This window comes from Ammospiza caudacuta, chromosome 12 (assembly GCF_027887145.1).
Source record: "Ammospiza caudacuta isolate bAmmCau1 chromosome 12, bAmmCau1.pri, whole genome shotgun sequence".
Taxonomy (NCBI): Eukaryota; Metazoa; Chordata; class Aves; order Passeriformes; family Passerellidae; genus Ammospiza; species Ammospiza caudacuta.
In genome coordinates, this window is record NC_080604.1 from 10,745,512 (window position 1) to 10,758,839 (window position 13,328).

The 13,328-nt window shown below is 54.7% G+C and overlaps 1 protein-coding gene across 1 annotated transcript in view; it reads left to right on the plus strand.

The window, feature by feature from the left end:
* The first annotated feature begins 7,963 nt into the window (after positions 1-7,963).
* Positions 7,964-13,328, plus strand: part of NCKIPSD (NCK interacting protein with SH3 domain) — a 51,409-nt gene continuing 46,044 nt past the window's right edge. Inside the window, exon 1 of the mRNA XM_058812885.1 lies at positions 7,964-8,186. Coding sequence (XP_058668868.1) covers positions 8,016-8,186 — 171 coding nt within the window. The 5' untranslated portion in view covers positions 7,964-8,015. The remainder of the gene's footprint in view (positions 8,187-13,328) is intronic.

Genomic DNA, 13,328 nt, shown 5'->3' on the forward strand with positions numbered 1-13,328 from the left:
AGACAGCTTCTGAGAGGCCTCCAGAGGTCTCTTCCAGCCAGAATGAGGACTGATCAGTGAGAACTTGCTCTTGAAATCAACAGCCTATTTCTTGTTCATGGGTCTTGTAACTAGGTCTTATGTATCTACAAAGAGGCTGTGTAACCTCTTTCTAGAGAGCTAGAGATGTTATTGAACCTAAGCTGAGGCATAATGTGTAAAACTTGCCCAGGAATAGCTGCAACAGCAGCAACCAGGGTGGAGCTGCCAGGCCTGAAAAGAACCTTAAGCAGCTTAAAATCTTACTTGAGACAAACTGACAGGAAGGAAGCATCAGAAAGTGAGAAGGGCAGTGAGTAGCTGAAATAACAGAGTAACTAAACCAACGGTTCTGTTAGAAGAAGCATTTATCTAACCATTTTTAGATACAGGCCTACGTCATCATGATAGTGCAAGAGAAAAATGGATGTGGAAGTGCTGAGGTAAGGCTGGGAAAGTTGTTACAGCTAATCAACATGAAGTAGTCAGTTTATGCAGAACAGTCAGGTGAATCATCTCCCTGGCCCATACTTTGCCTGCAGGCTTGCTTAGGAGAGAAGTGGGATGTGACAGGAAGGCTGCAGCTCTGCTTGTGCAGAGTCACCCTCTTAAGCTGGCTGTAGCCCTGTAGCTTCAGTTTCATATACCCCAGCAGTTGCTATCAAGTTCTCCTGATCAAAGTCTGTCTGATGGCTCTACTGTGTTCCTTTGTACTTTTTAAAGAAGCTTTTAACCTTTGCTTGTACATGAGTTTGTGGGTGGGATTTTATTGTTGGTTTTTGTTCAGGTTTATGTTGTTCCACAGTGTTTAGGCACCAACTGATGTTGGTTTTAAACGGGTATTTTTAGATCTCGCAGTCCCCTCAGTATTTTATGCCAGTAGAGGGGCTGTTGTCTCTGGAGATGGGCTTGTGCAGCATGATCAGGCTGTATGTTGCTTCTGGGTGAGACTCCAGCGTTGAGTGCAGCTGACAGGGCCCTGTGAAGCACTTCTGACACTGGCTGCAAAAACCCTTGGGCAAGAGGGGAGGATGGGGCTGCTTATTTTGGCATCTCAACTGCAAAATACCTTCAGCACTGATGAGCAGCACTCCAAGATGCACTCAGCAAAAGGAGAGGGTCCATGGCTGCAAGGTGTTGTTTCCTTTTCAGCTCTCCCGTTTAGGATGTGATGTCCTCTGCTAATGAGCTAATGACGAGTCTCTTGGCAGGCACTGTAGTGCCCTATCATTGCTGCTGCTTATGAATAAGCCTCCCTGTGCAGATTCATCTGATGCATGGTTTGACTTTGTCGTCTGAAATTAGCAGGGATAAAGTCCCCTAATGTACTTGTGTTACGTAGGAACTCTGGAGGGAATTCATGAAATCCGATGAGAACAATCGCATTTGCTGTGATGCAAGCTGCCTGCAGCCACGGCCCTGGGTACAGGCAGGGAGCTGCAGAAGCCCTGCCAGCAGGGTAAGCTCAGCTAGGCGTGCTTTCAGCAGCAGTTGGGTGTCAGCAGCCAGACCTGGAGCACTGGGGGGATCCATACAGAATAATAACAAACCCTCCCTCAGGTGCAATGGGTGCTGCTGCAGGAAGGTGGAGGCACCTGTGGGCTCAGGCCAGCACTGCTAAAATCCTTTTGCCAATATTGTCTGAGGATTAAGAGATGCTGTGCCAGGGCTCCACAGCAACAAGGTGGTTGGGAGCTTCCTGGGCTGCAGCAGCTGGGAGGGAGGGAGCAGGAACAGAAAAGACCTTTTTCCTTAGTTACTTTGAGTTATGTAACAGCAAAACATCAAGGGGAAAAATCCCTTCCTTGAGCCACATCCTTGAAGGTTAAAAAAAGGGTAACCCCTGTGCAAGTACCTAAATCGGATATTGTCTTGCAAACTTCAAGAGCGGGTTTCTTTCCTTCCATGCTGTTCTGCACATATCCCTCCAGGCAATTTTTTATTTGTGGAAAGGCAATTGTGTAACTGCCAACATGCTGGGGTGGGAAAGGGGTTCCCACAATCACTGTAAATGGCTCTCCAGCCCTGTGCCTGGGCTTCTTGGAAGGCAGAAATGGGATGAGCAGGGGTTGGTGTGGCTGTTTGTGGTCTGGTGGTGGCCTGTTGGACCATGGCAAAGGACAGAGGGGTGGAATAATGGGAGAGCAGTAGTTGTGCTCGGGAATAGACTCGAGGGCTTTTTTTGTTTGTGTGTATGCTCTGAGCATGGCTCCCCACAGCTGTGGTCCTCCCTGGACTGTGAGCTTCCCTCCGTGCTGATTGTGCCAGAAAGGGCACTGGGAAGGGGTAGCTGGGCTAGTTCCCTTGTGTCCTGAGGAGCCCTGCACCATGGGAGAGGCACCTCCACAGAGCAGCCCTGCTGCTGGGATGGGGGACAGGAGCTGGAACAGCCTGTGCCCTGGCAGGGAGCCCCCATTCTGTAATTTCTGCAGCCTCTGCTCTGTGGAGGACAATGCTGAGCGCATGTCCCTGTTCCTCAAGGCTCCCCTGTGTCTGGTCTCCTCCCTGTGTGCTTCCTGATGCTTGGAGAAGACCCACCTTTTCCTGCCAGCCCTGCCCTAGCAGGGCCATTGACCAGGGTGGCTCCAGTGGGCTGGCTCTGACCCTGCACTGGTTGCTTTGAGGGGCTGGGTGAGAGCATGAGTCCAGCCTGGCTAGGTCCAGGCCCCTAGGCACCTGCTCCTGGTTTCCTGTGGCTGCCCTGAAGGGTGCTGCACCAGGCCCAGGCTTGTGGAGAGCTTGCCTTACATAAATAGGTCACTGCTAGCCCAAAACTGGGGTGGCTGATGGGAATTGCCATGCATCAGCTGGCTAGAGATGAAACACATTCCTGCAGCTGGCACTGGTTTCTCCAGTGAATTGAGCTCTGCTTTGCTGGCAGGGCACTGGGGACTGAGGTGGGGGGTGAGTGGTGTTCTGTGGACCTGCCAGGATCTTCTGGTAAGTAGCTTCCCTGGCACTGGGGGTGGGCAGGGCAGAAGCAAGAAGAGGCAGGGGACAGCCCCTGGCCTTGCTGGAGGAGAGGGCACCTTTGTCCCTGCACTGTCCTCATCCTGTGCTGCTGCCTCTTGAGTAGCTGCTGGACTTCTTCCCCTGAGCTGGGCCTGTGCCAGTGGGGAGGGACACACAAATGCCTTTTATGGAGCGAGAACAAAGTATTTCCTTGTTGCCAAGCAGTGACATCTCACAGGGCAGCGGCCCCAAGTTGCTGTGCTCCCTGCCCAGGGAAGAATGGTTCACTCTGTGGCCCTGGGGCTGCAAGGGGCTCAGACCAGAGCCACTGGGGACACGGTGGTTCTCAGCACAGGGGGGCAGAGGGACCCTGTGCCCTGATCCCTCTGGGGCACTCACTGCTGGAGACAGTGGCTGCTGTGTGTGGCCCTGCAGCTGTGCCTTCCCTGTTTCTAATGGTGGTGGGCTTAAGTTTGTTTAACTGGAGGGTAAAAAACTGGTGATGCTGTAGTGGGGTTGGGGGCCACTGTCTGTCCATCCTGTGCATGGATCCATCCTTGGCACAGGGTGAGGGTCCTGCACGGCCCTGTGGCCATCTCCAGTGGTGCCCAAGCCTTGGAGTCATGTCGGGCAGGGCAGAGGGGCCAGGGAATGAATGGCTTGTGTCCCTGTCTGGGAGCAAAGCCACCTTCCTTCAATGGTATGGAAATGAGGGTTGGCTAAGGGGCCTCCCCCAGCCGTCTGTTGCCTGGCTTTTGTTTGAAGATTGTAACTCAGACACCTAAATGAAAGCAGAACAAGCCCTGGAGATGGCCCCACCAGGCTGGGCACCGAGTTCCGATCCCCACTAGTGGGGATCCCCATCCCAGCACCCCTCACCTGCTCACCACAGCCTGCTGCACCCAGCCCGCAGCCCAGGACTCCTCCTCATGGAAAGCATGTAAGCAGGGACATGGTCCCTGTCCCTCCTGCCCCACAAACCATATGGCCAGCAAAGGGTAACCCTTGGAAACACCTCACATGGTGGAGACTGCTGCCTGCCATGCTGGGCTGCCAGCTCCAGATGAGGTGATGGCCTCTGTCTTCTCTTCCTTGGGTTTGCACCATAGCAGTGTCCCCACCAGCTCAGCTGTGACAGGCTGCATTGGCCCCGTGTGGAGTCCTTTCAATTTTTCTTTCAAAGAGAAGCAGAGGAGCTCCTGCAGCCCACAGAGGCAGGATCCACTGCTGCACCCCAGGCAACCCCTTGTTTTGCTACTCTTCCCATGCAACGAGACAAGGACATGAGCAGGGTGGTGTTGGGCAAGGCAGCATTGGCCTGCTTGGAGACAGATGTGAGGCCAGGAGTGCCCTTCACCCAGCAGCCCTGCAGCTGGAAGGACAGCCTGGGGAGCCCAGGGAGTGGTGTTCTCACTGCCAAGAACCTTACCCCTGTGCCACACTTCCCTCAGCCTCCAAATGCCTTCTGTCTGGCTATTGGGCTGGTGGCAGAAAATGTGTCACTGTCCTGAATGTTTTCCACAGCATGGCATGGGAGAGCTGGGAAGGAGCAGTGCTGGCCCACAGAGTGCGTGGGCTGGAAGGGGCTCCTCAGCTCTGGACTCGAGCAGAGTTTAACAAAGAACAGGGAGCTGTTTTGTGAAGCCAAAGAGCTTGTTTTCCTGAAGAGAAGCCACAGGGCAGGCTAGGCTGTGTGCTGCTCGCCTCGTAACCCGCAGCGCCTCAGTCCTCCCCGCAGCATCCCCCGGGCCCCCCTCCGCCATCCCTCAACTCTCCCGACCTTCTGTCTTCTTCGTTTCTAGGAAGTGCAGCTGTTGGCAGGCACTGGCTGCTCCTTCCTCCGGCCGCAGGAGGGGTCTGGGCCCCAGCCAGCCCCGGCTTTGTGCAGGACGCGTTGCGCAAGGAGCCCTGCGGGCACCTCGGCCCGGCAGGCAGGCGGAACAGAGCGGGCCCAGAGCCGCCCCCTGCCCCGGCAGCTCCGGCTCCTCCGCATGTGCTCTGCGGGGAAGCGGCCGTCCAACAGCAGCGCCCTGCGGGTGTTCTCGGGCTCAGCACGGGTCACTGTGCTCCTTGCAAGGGCCAGGAGCAGGGCTTGCTCCTGCCTGGCGGAGCACCCTTCCCAGCTCCCTGCAGGTAGCACAGCTTTGGGGGCTTCTCCCGCAAGGGAGCAGATGTAGTTGGAGACGTGAGATCTTCTGGAAGTGATACGGATGTATGCAATTCGAGGGTCCTATCTACAGCCTCTTAGTGAGGTTTTCCAGGAGGAAGGGCCATCAGGACATTGTGAAATAAGGACATGCCTGCCCATCCTGGCCTTGGACAGCCCCAGCCCCTGCAGGACACACTGAAGACACTGTCCCCAGAGCTGTGGGCCTGGGGTCCTCACAACGCCTCACATCCCTATGACTTTTCACCCAGAGAGGGCTGGTGGGAATGCAATAATATTTGTATACCTAAAAGTAGAGCGATTGATCCCACTGCTGTTTTGCAACGTGTTGACGAGCAGACGGTGCAGAATTATATAAGTGTATGTGGAGCTGGCAAGTTTGTGTTCCAATCATATGAGTGCTGTTGTGCAACACTTCCCCTCCACAGCTCGGGAGGAAAACAGGAGTGTGGGGGCTGCCATGCATACACTGAGCCCTGCACGGCTTACAGTGATCCCAGTCCCCCAAGGCTCTCAGGGCAAGGGATGCAAGTATTATTTTCTCGAGGTCTCAAGTTCAGCTTTAAAAATCACCTGCGAGTGATGCAGCAGGATCCTTGTTCGTTGACCCTCCCTGTTCAATATAAATCACCTGGCACTTGCAATTCAGAGCTGATTCCTCAGCAGCAGGAATTTGTCTTGGGCTCTGCATTCTAGCCAGATGCAGAAGAAGGGGGCCTTTACAGAGAAATCCTTCCCAGCCTCTGTCTGGCAGAGCTGGGATGCTGTGCTGAGCACAGCAAGACACTGGGGTGCTACTGCTGCTGCTCTTTCTGTGCACGTGAGATGTGGTTGGGGGGTGCCTGCATCCCCCTCAGCTGCTTCTGCCTGCCAGCACAGCCTGTGCTGCTGACTTCGTGGAAACAAAGCACCGTTGTTCCAGCACAAACAGCTGGGCTTGTGCCAGGGGATGGCCAGGGCTCACCTGGAGTGGGGACACAGAGGCAGGGTGAGCACTGCAGCCAATCCAGGCAGGGGACAGAAAAGCAGAGAATTGTGTTCCTGTGGGATACAAATGACTCCACAAACGGGAACGTTTTCTCTCCTGCAGTGGTGATCCCCGGCTGCCCAGCCCTTGCCCACCATCATGCTGTTCCCTGCTGGGCATCAGGAAGGGACCATGACCAGGCAGGAAGTCCAGACCTGAAGGGCTCCTGAAGGATTCAGCCCTGATTACATCTCACAGTTGTCAGTTAAAGCACCCCACTGTTTTTCCAGCCTGAGTGTGCCCAACTCCAGCTCATACACCGCAGTGATTCCCGGTACCCGCCGCAGTGGGGGAGTCTAGGCAACCGCTCACTCCCACTCCATCCTCCCTCCCTGCGTAACCAGGATCAGAATGAATTATCTCACTGCCAGGCTGGGAAAGTGAGGGCCTGGGTGGGCTGAGCTGGGAGCAGGCAGGGGGTTATGGCTGCAGCAAGCCTGGTTTTTATTGTATTACCAGGGGTTGGATTGGGTTGAGAATGGTTTCTGGATGAGTTAAACCCCCCTGTTACTGTGAGCAGGGATCTGTGGACTGTTCCATCTCTGCATTCTTGCATTCTGGCAGGATGGCAGGGGTGGGCAGCATGGGTAAGGGGTGTCAGTGGTGGGCTTGGCTGCAGGAGTATGTACTAGTCCCACTGGGGTGCTGTAACCAGGTCCCCACTCACCCTGCTCCTAGGCTCTCTGTGCTGGCTTTGTCAGGTGGAAAATGTGTCTCGTTCCTAGGGCAGCATGGAGAAAGCTGCTCTGGGGAAGAGGGAGGGGGCACGGTGCCCTACAGGGCTGCCACCCACTCCCCCAGGACAGCAAGAAGGGCTCAGATCCCTGGGCAGCAGGGATCAAGGGAAGCTGCTGATGCCTTTGGGAGGTGGGGTGTCTTGCAGGGGTCTTGGGCCGCTGGAGGTAATGTCCCAAAGGGTTGTTCTCTTGGAACAGGGCAAGGAGATGAATGAGGCTGGGGGCTGCTCTGTCTTCATGGAGAGCTCCAGGCCTGACAGGCTATGTCCCACGTTCCCATGGCCACCTGCCAGGTCACTGTGTTCGCTGCGGGTCAGAGCCAGCCATGGTCGTGCCCCGATCCCATGCTGGGGGAGCTTGCTGGGGGAAGCCCTCGTGGCACCCAGGGTGGGACTGGTGGGCACACAAGGACTTGGGGGCTCAGTGGTACCGGGTGCTCCAATATGGCATTCCGAGAGGAGGGCAGCTCGGGGACAATGGCCAGGACGGGTGGATTTAATGGGGAAGCGATGTGCCTGCGGCCAGCTGGGCCACGGCGGGGACAGAGGGGCCGGGCGGGAGCGGTGACCCCAGGAGCCGGCAGTGCCCCAGGCCGGTGTGTGACTGAGGAGGGACACGAACGGGCCGGTGCCGGGAAAGCGCCCGTGCTTATGGATCCTGCCAACCGCCCCTCGGGGGTCGGTGCCGGGGGTCAGTCCCGGCAGTCAGTCCCGGGTTCTGGGGGTCTGTCTCATGGCTTAGTCCCGTGGGTCAGTTCTGGGGGTCAGTCCCAGGTGCAAGTGCCGGGGTCGGTGCCTCAGGAGTCGGTGCTGGGGGAAGTGTCGGTGTCGGTGCGGGGATCGGTGCCTGGGGTCGGTGCTCGAGGTCGGTATCGGGGTCGGTGCCGCCTCAGGACGCTGCGCGAGCCGCTGGCGCCCCCTGCCGGTTCGGGCGGGCGGCACTGGGCGGGGCGGGGCCGGCGGGGCCGGGGGAGTGGCGCCGCCGCGCCGCCAGGGGGCGGTACCGCGCGGGGGGCGGGGCGCGGCGGCACCGTGTGGGCGGGGCTGGCGGGGGCGGGCCCGGTCCGGTCCGGGCGGGCGGAGGTGCCGGTGCTGCCGGTGCCGGTGCCGCCGCCATGTACCGGGCCCTGTACAGCTTCCGCTCGGCCGAGCCCAACTCGCTGCCCTTCACTGCCGGAGAGACCTTCCTGCTGCTGGAGCGCAGCAACCAGCACTGGTGGCTCGTCACCCGCGCCGGCTCGGGCGAGACGGGCTACGCGCCGGCCTCCTACCTCCAGCGGCTGCAGGTGGGCCGGGCCGGGCCGGGTCGGGCCGGGCGGGGGCGGCTCTGCCGGAGGTCCCGGGGCTGGGCGGCGCTGGCCTGGCCCCTCGCAGGCAGCGGGGCTTTGCTGGCTGTCCCAGGCTGGGTTAGTGCCGGGGCGGTGGCAGAGCACAGCCCGCTGCTCGGAGCAGCACAGCCCCAGTCGCTCATGCCCCCGCTGGCCCGTCTGGAGAAAGGGCTGCGCGATTTCTGTGGCCGTGGCTGCCCCTGCCCCGTGTGCGGCAGTGGGAACGGTCTGGGACACCGTGGGATGGGAGTCCCGTGGTGGCAGGGAGGCAGGAGACATCTCCCGTGGTGTCAGGTTTGGGGAGCGCCAGCCCTGCGGGGCAGGGAGAAAGTGAGAGCTCAGTAGGCTCATCCCGAGGATAGGGCTGGATACGGATCTCCAGGGTCTGAAAGTCTGACGGGCTGTTCACTCCTGCAGAACTGGGAGAGGAAGATGGGAAAATCCCTGGGAGATGCTGAGGGGGATTCTCCTCCCCGGAGTAAACATGATTGCAGGTAAACCGGAGTGTCCCGGCCAGCAGCCGTGGTTGGTGTGAGTTAGTGGCACTCCTATGGCCATCCCCGGCTGTTCAGCCTGGGGGCTCCGTGTGTGTGGTACCCCCACACTGAGTACTGAGGGGTGATCGTCCTTCTACACGACACCCACAGCACACCCCTGCTGTCCTGGAGGACAGGACGGGCCATGGCAGCACTGACAGCCAAGCTGGTGATACCAGGAATTACCCAGGGTCTGAGCACCTGCTGTGGCCCTAACTGGGGTCAGAGGATGGAGTGCACCCTTTGCTGCTGGGTGTGAGCACTGTGCCATGCAAGGGTCATGGGAAAGAGGTTACATGGGGTTTGTACAGTGCAGGGGCTGCTTAGTGAGAAAACGTGGCTTCTAAAATTAAAATAGGCATTATAGAATTAATTCATGGAGGGGGCCATGAATTTTGGTACTTCTGGGCCACAGGATAGTTGTGGGACCTGGATGCTGAAGACTCTTTGCATCAGTGAATGGGTAACCGCTCAGAAATGCGTGTGAATGTTACAAAGGGGCATTTTGGAGTCTGTCTGAAAATGGTGACAACCCTCTTTATTTTAGTGTGCTGCTGCTGATCCTTCAGATGCCATTGAATTTCTGATTAGCAGTAACTCAGGCTGTAAGTAAGTGTGGGTGTGGGCTTTGCCGAGCACTCCAGTGAGACAAGCATTAACAGGAGAGTGTGTATGTGTGTCAGGGCAACGCCAGGTCTCTCTGATGGCCACTTGATCCATCCATCCTGTGAAGCTGGGGCTCTTCTGCAGCCTGGCAGGATGGCCTGACGGAAGGGGACATCTTGTGTATCAATAAGCCCTTAATAACCTCTTTACAGGAGCTATTTAGTTACAGAGCAAAGACCTTATTAACTGCTAGATCTTAAAACCCCACAGTGGCATAGCTCCAGGTTGCTGCTCATGAGTTTACTCTCTGCAGTCTCTTGCTTCATTTGCTTGTGTGGCATGACGTCTTCTCGCTGCTGTGGGTGCAGGAGCCTTCTCCTAGGCTGCTCACTCATGCCAGTTTTTCTTGCAGGTACCTTGCTAGTATGCATCTCAAGATCTTACAGGAAAAGTATTTATTCTGTGACTTTACATTCATTTCTAACATTATATTTTGCTACAGCCCCAACACAGCTTGCAGCCTGCCAAGCTAACTCCTGACATGTTAGCAATGCACTGATACTAAAGCAGCATTGCTGGTGACTCTGTGAGCATTCCCTCTAGTTCAGCTGTAACTTTCCCAAATGCCTTTAGACCTTGTTGTGAGAAACAGAGTCTTCCCTGCATCTGCTCAGCTGTGTTTTGGCCATTAAATTTCCAGCACCTGAATTTGTTGATGATGTGGGAAGCAGCAGGATCTAATTTGCTGCTCTGCAGATGCAGTCATCCTGCGTGTCTGTGACTGACTTTCTGCTGTTGCATCTTGCCAGCTCTGAAGAGCTGATATGAAGTCAAAACATGTGTTTATTCATGGCAGAAAGCATCTGCTTACCAAGAGCGTGCTTGAGACTGTTTGCTCAATGTCCAGGAGGAGTGCAAACATTTGTCACCCAGTTTTGGTTTAATAAGGGCGCAGAGACCAATTAGTGCCAGCGGTTTGGGAGGTAATTAATGCTGCCCCAATCACAGCAGGGAGAAGCACCGCTAATGATTGGTGTTAGCAGGGAGAGAGCGTGGCCAACAGGAGTCACCATTGTAAAGGTAAGCTTGCCCTTCCTCAGCAGTGCAGAGAGGCTCCAGGTGAGCAATGGGTTGGGGAACAGTCACAGCCCCTCACAGCAACCTCACAAGGCAGGCTTGGGCTGCTCTTGCTGCTGAGCACTGTTAGGAACATTTGTTTTCTTCTGAGCTTCACTTGCATTTCAGGGTTGTTTTTTTTCTCAGCTTTCATAGATACGGAATATTGATGCCTTGGCTTCTCTAAAAGAAAAAAATAATTCCCAGTTATTTTTTAATGCTTATTTTTGTCTGATGTCTTTTTGCAGGGTTTTGTGTTGAAATCCTTGTGGCTCAGTATTGCTGTTAAAGGAGAGTTAGTTGTGGGGGGGTGAAGGCTCCACCAACAAATCCTTCTCAGAATGCCCCTACAAAACAAGTTGGGGCCCAGCCAGAGCACCAGAAGGTACAGATGATGTGAAGTTAATTTGAGTCAATTAGAAACGCCCAACTTCAGCTGATATTCCTGCTGATTTTACTCTTCTGTAGTTCCCTTTTAGCTCCTGTTTGGGTTATTAAGAGTAATTTCAAGCTGAGTGCTGTTCTGGGGATAGATACTGAGGCCATAAAGCAGCGAGAGGGGAGGATTGGGCTGTGCTGCTGAGTGGGGCAGCTTGTGGACTGCACACAGAGAGAGTTGCTTGTTGGAACAGTGCCCTCACATGTGGCCTTGCCCTGGCTCTGCATGCTCTTGGTGGAGATCTTGGGAGGCCGTGACACCAGCAGGCATGATAGTGCCCAGCAAGGTCACTGTGGGGGCTGTGGGTGCTGCTGCCAGACGAGTGAGAATGTGCACCTAGCACTGTGCCAGTGACAGCACAAGGGTAGAGACCTCCAGCTACTGGTGGAGCAAGAAATGTGCTAATATCCAATGCCAGGTGAATACTGCTGCAGCAGAACTGTCTGCTCAAGCGCCAGGCCTTCTTATTGAACAGCAAGGTGCCTGTTAGCATGAGGCTGGTCTTTTGTCTCCAGCTGTGTGCTGATGCTTAAGTGATGTATGAGTGGCAGAAAAATATGGAGACTAAAATGGAGCTTAGGGTGTCCTCTGGAGTCAGACAGTCACTCCAGAAGATAGGCTTTTCAAAGCTTTATGTGCAGCTGTAAAAGATTCAATTTGGAAAGCTTGCTGAGGTACAGGAAGTTCACTCACTGTCAGAAAGGGACAAATGCTAAGTCTAGCAAATAATAGTTTCTTTCTGTGGGATAAATAACTCTATGTTGCTAATATTATGATAGACCTTGGAATTTTGTAATGGGAATGTGGAGCTATTCCAGCTCTGGATGAGATATCAGGCTGTGGCACAGCAGTGCCAGGAGCACAGAGGGAGTGGTTGTCCTGGAGGATGCTGAGTGTGGGTGACACTTGGCCTGCCAGGAAAGCTGCTCTGCTCCTGGCAGGATAGGGGCTGGCTGTGCTGGTTTGCTCCTGCTGTGGGACTCACAGAAGCAGCAGGGCTGCTTCAGCTCTCAGCTTCACCTGGCACCACAACTGATCTTGTCTTGTCTGGTGTCTGCACTGACCCAGGCTGCATTGCCTGTCAGTGAAAGTGTTAATATTAAATGCTGGGGAGGGGGATGGCAGCTTTAAAATGCTCTATTGGTAAATGTCAGGGGTGCAAAAATAAGTGCTAAGTCACAGGGAGATGTTTCTTGATGAAGTGGGAATGGTTTAGCCTGCTGGCTGTTACAAATTAGCTGTTCAGCTGTATTAAGCCATAGGAAACAGCTTTGAAATTATTATTGATGTCCTTTTAAAAATTACCTTAAATTTATTTGGAATAACTGAAAAATTGTTTGTAATGTGGATTTTGAGTCTCTGTTCATGCTTTCACATTGTACCTCTGGAGGAGCAAGGAAAGACAAGGAAAGGTCTGTTTGGGTGCAAAGGTGTGTATGCTGATGGCCAGGAAGCTTTGGACTGTCTGGTGAAAAAATGGAGCCAAGCAAAGAGTGTAACAAGCATTTTGAGGATGCCTTGGATTGCTGTTTGCAGTATCTTTTTCTACAAGAATAAACAGACATGTGATAAAAATAAGAGACTGCTTTGTGCAGCCTAGCAACAACTAAAATCCTCCTGCAGCACGAGCAAGTGCATAGTGGCAGAGTACAGGTAGTCCTGATCAGGCAGGCACAGGAGTGGTGTGTCACCTCCCCAGCTGCAAAGAAGACAGGTTTCTGTGGGGGAGTGAAATTTGAGCACTCTCTGTTTACCCAAACCATTCTGCCCTATTTCTTGCTGTAGCATTGGGTTCAGGAGAGAGTGAGTGGTGCAGAGTGAGGCAGTGAGGGGCTGCCTTTGCTTGCAGGGCATGCCAGGGCTCAGAGTGTGGGTCTCACAGCTCATGGCCACTCCTGCAGCCTGATCCCACATCCTACACCCAGCCCTGCTGTCCAGCCTTCCCTAAGCTGCCTCTGCTCTTGTCATCCCCACTCTCAGTTAATTCAGTTCACTGGCTTGCTGGAAAACTCCTTGTTTGTAATTATGTTGCTTCTCTGCCAGGATCTCATGAGCATTGGTTCAGGGATGGAGCAGCAGTGCCAAGGCTGGTGCTGTGTGGGATCACTGTGGCAGCTCAGGTAGTGTCAAACCTTCCACACTGGCATGGAGACAATGATGGTTGTGGAACACAGAATTGTGGAATAGCTTGAATCAGGAGGGACTTTAAAGATCACGGAGTTGCAGCTCCCTGGTTGGTTGGACATTGTCAATCACAAAATAGTTTGGGTTGGAAGGAACCTCTGGAGACCATCCAGTCCAACCCCCTGCAAAGGCAGGGCCACCTGGAGCAGGTGACACACAAACATGTCCCGGTGGGTTTTGAATGTCTCCAGAAAAGGAGATACTACAACCTTCCTGGGC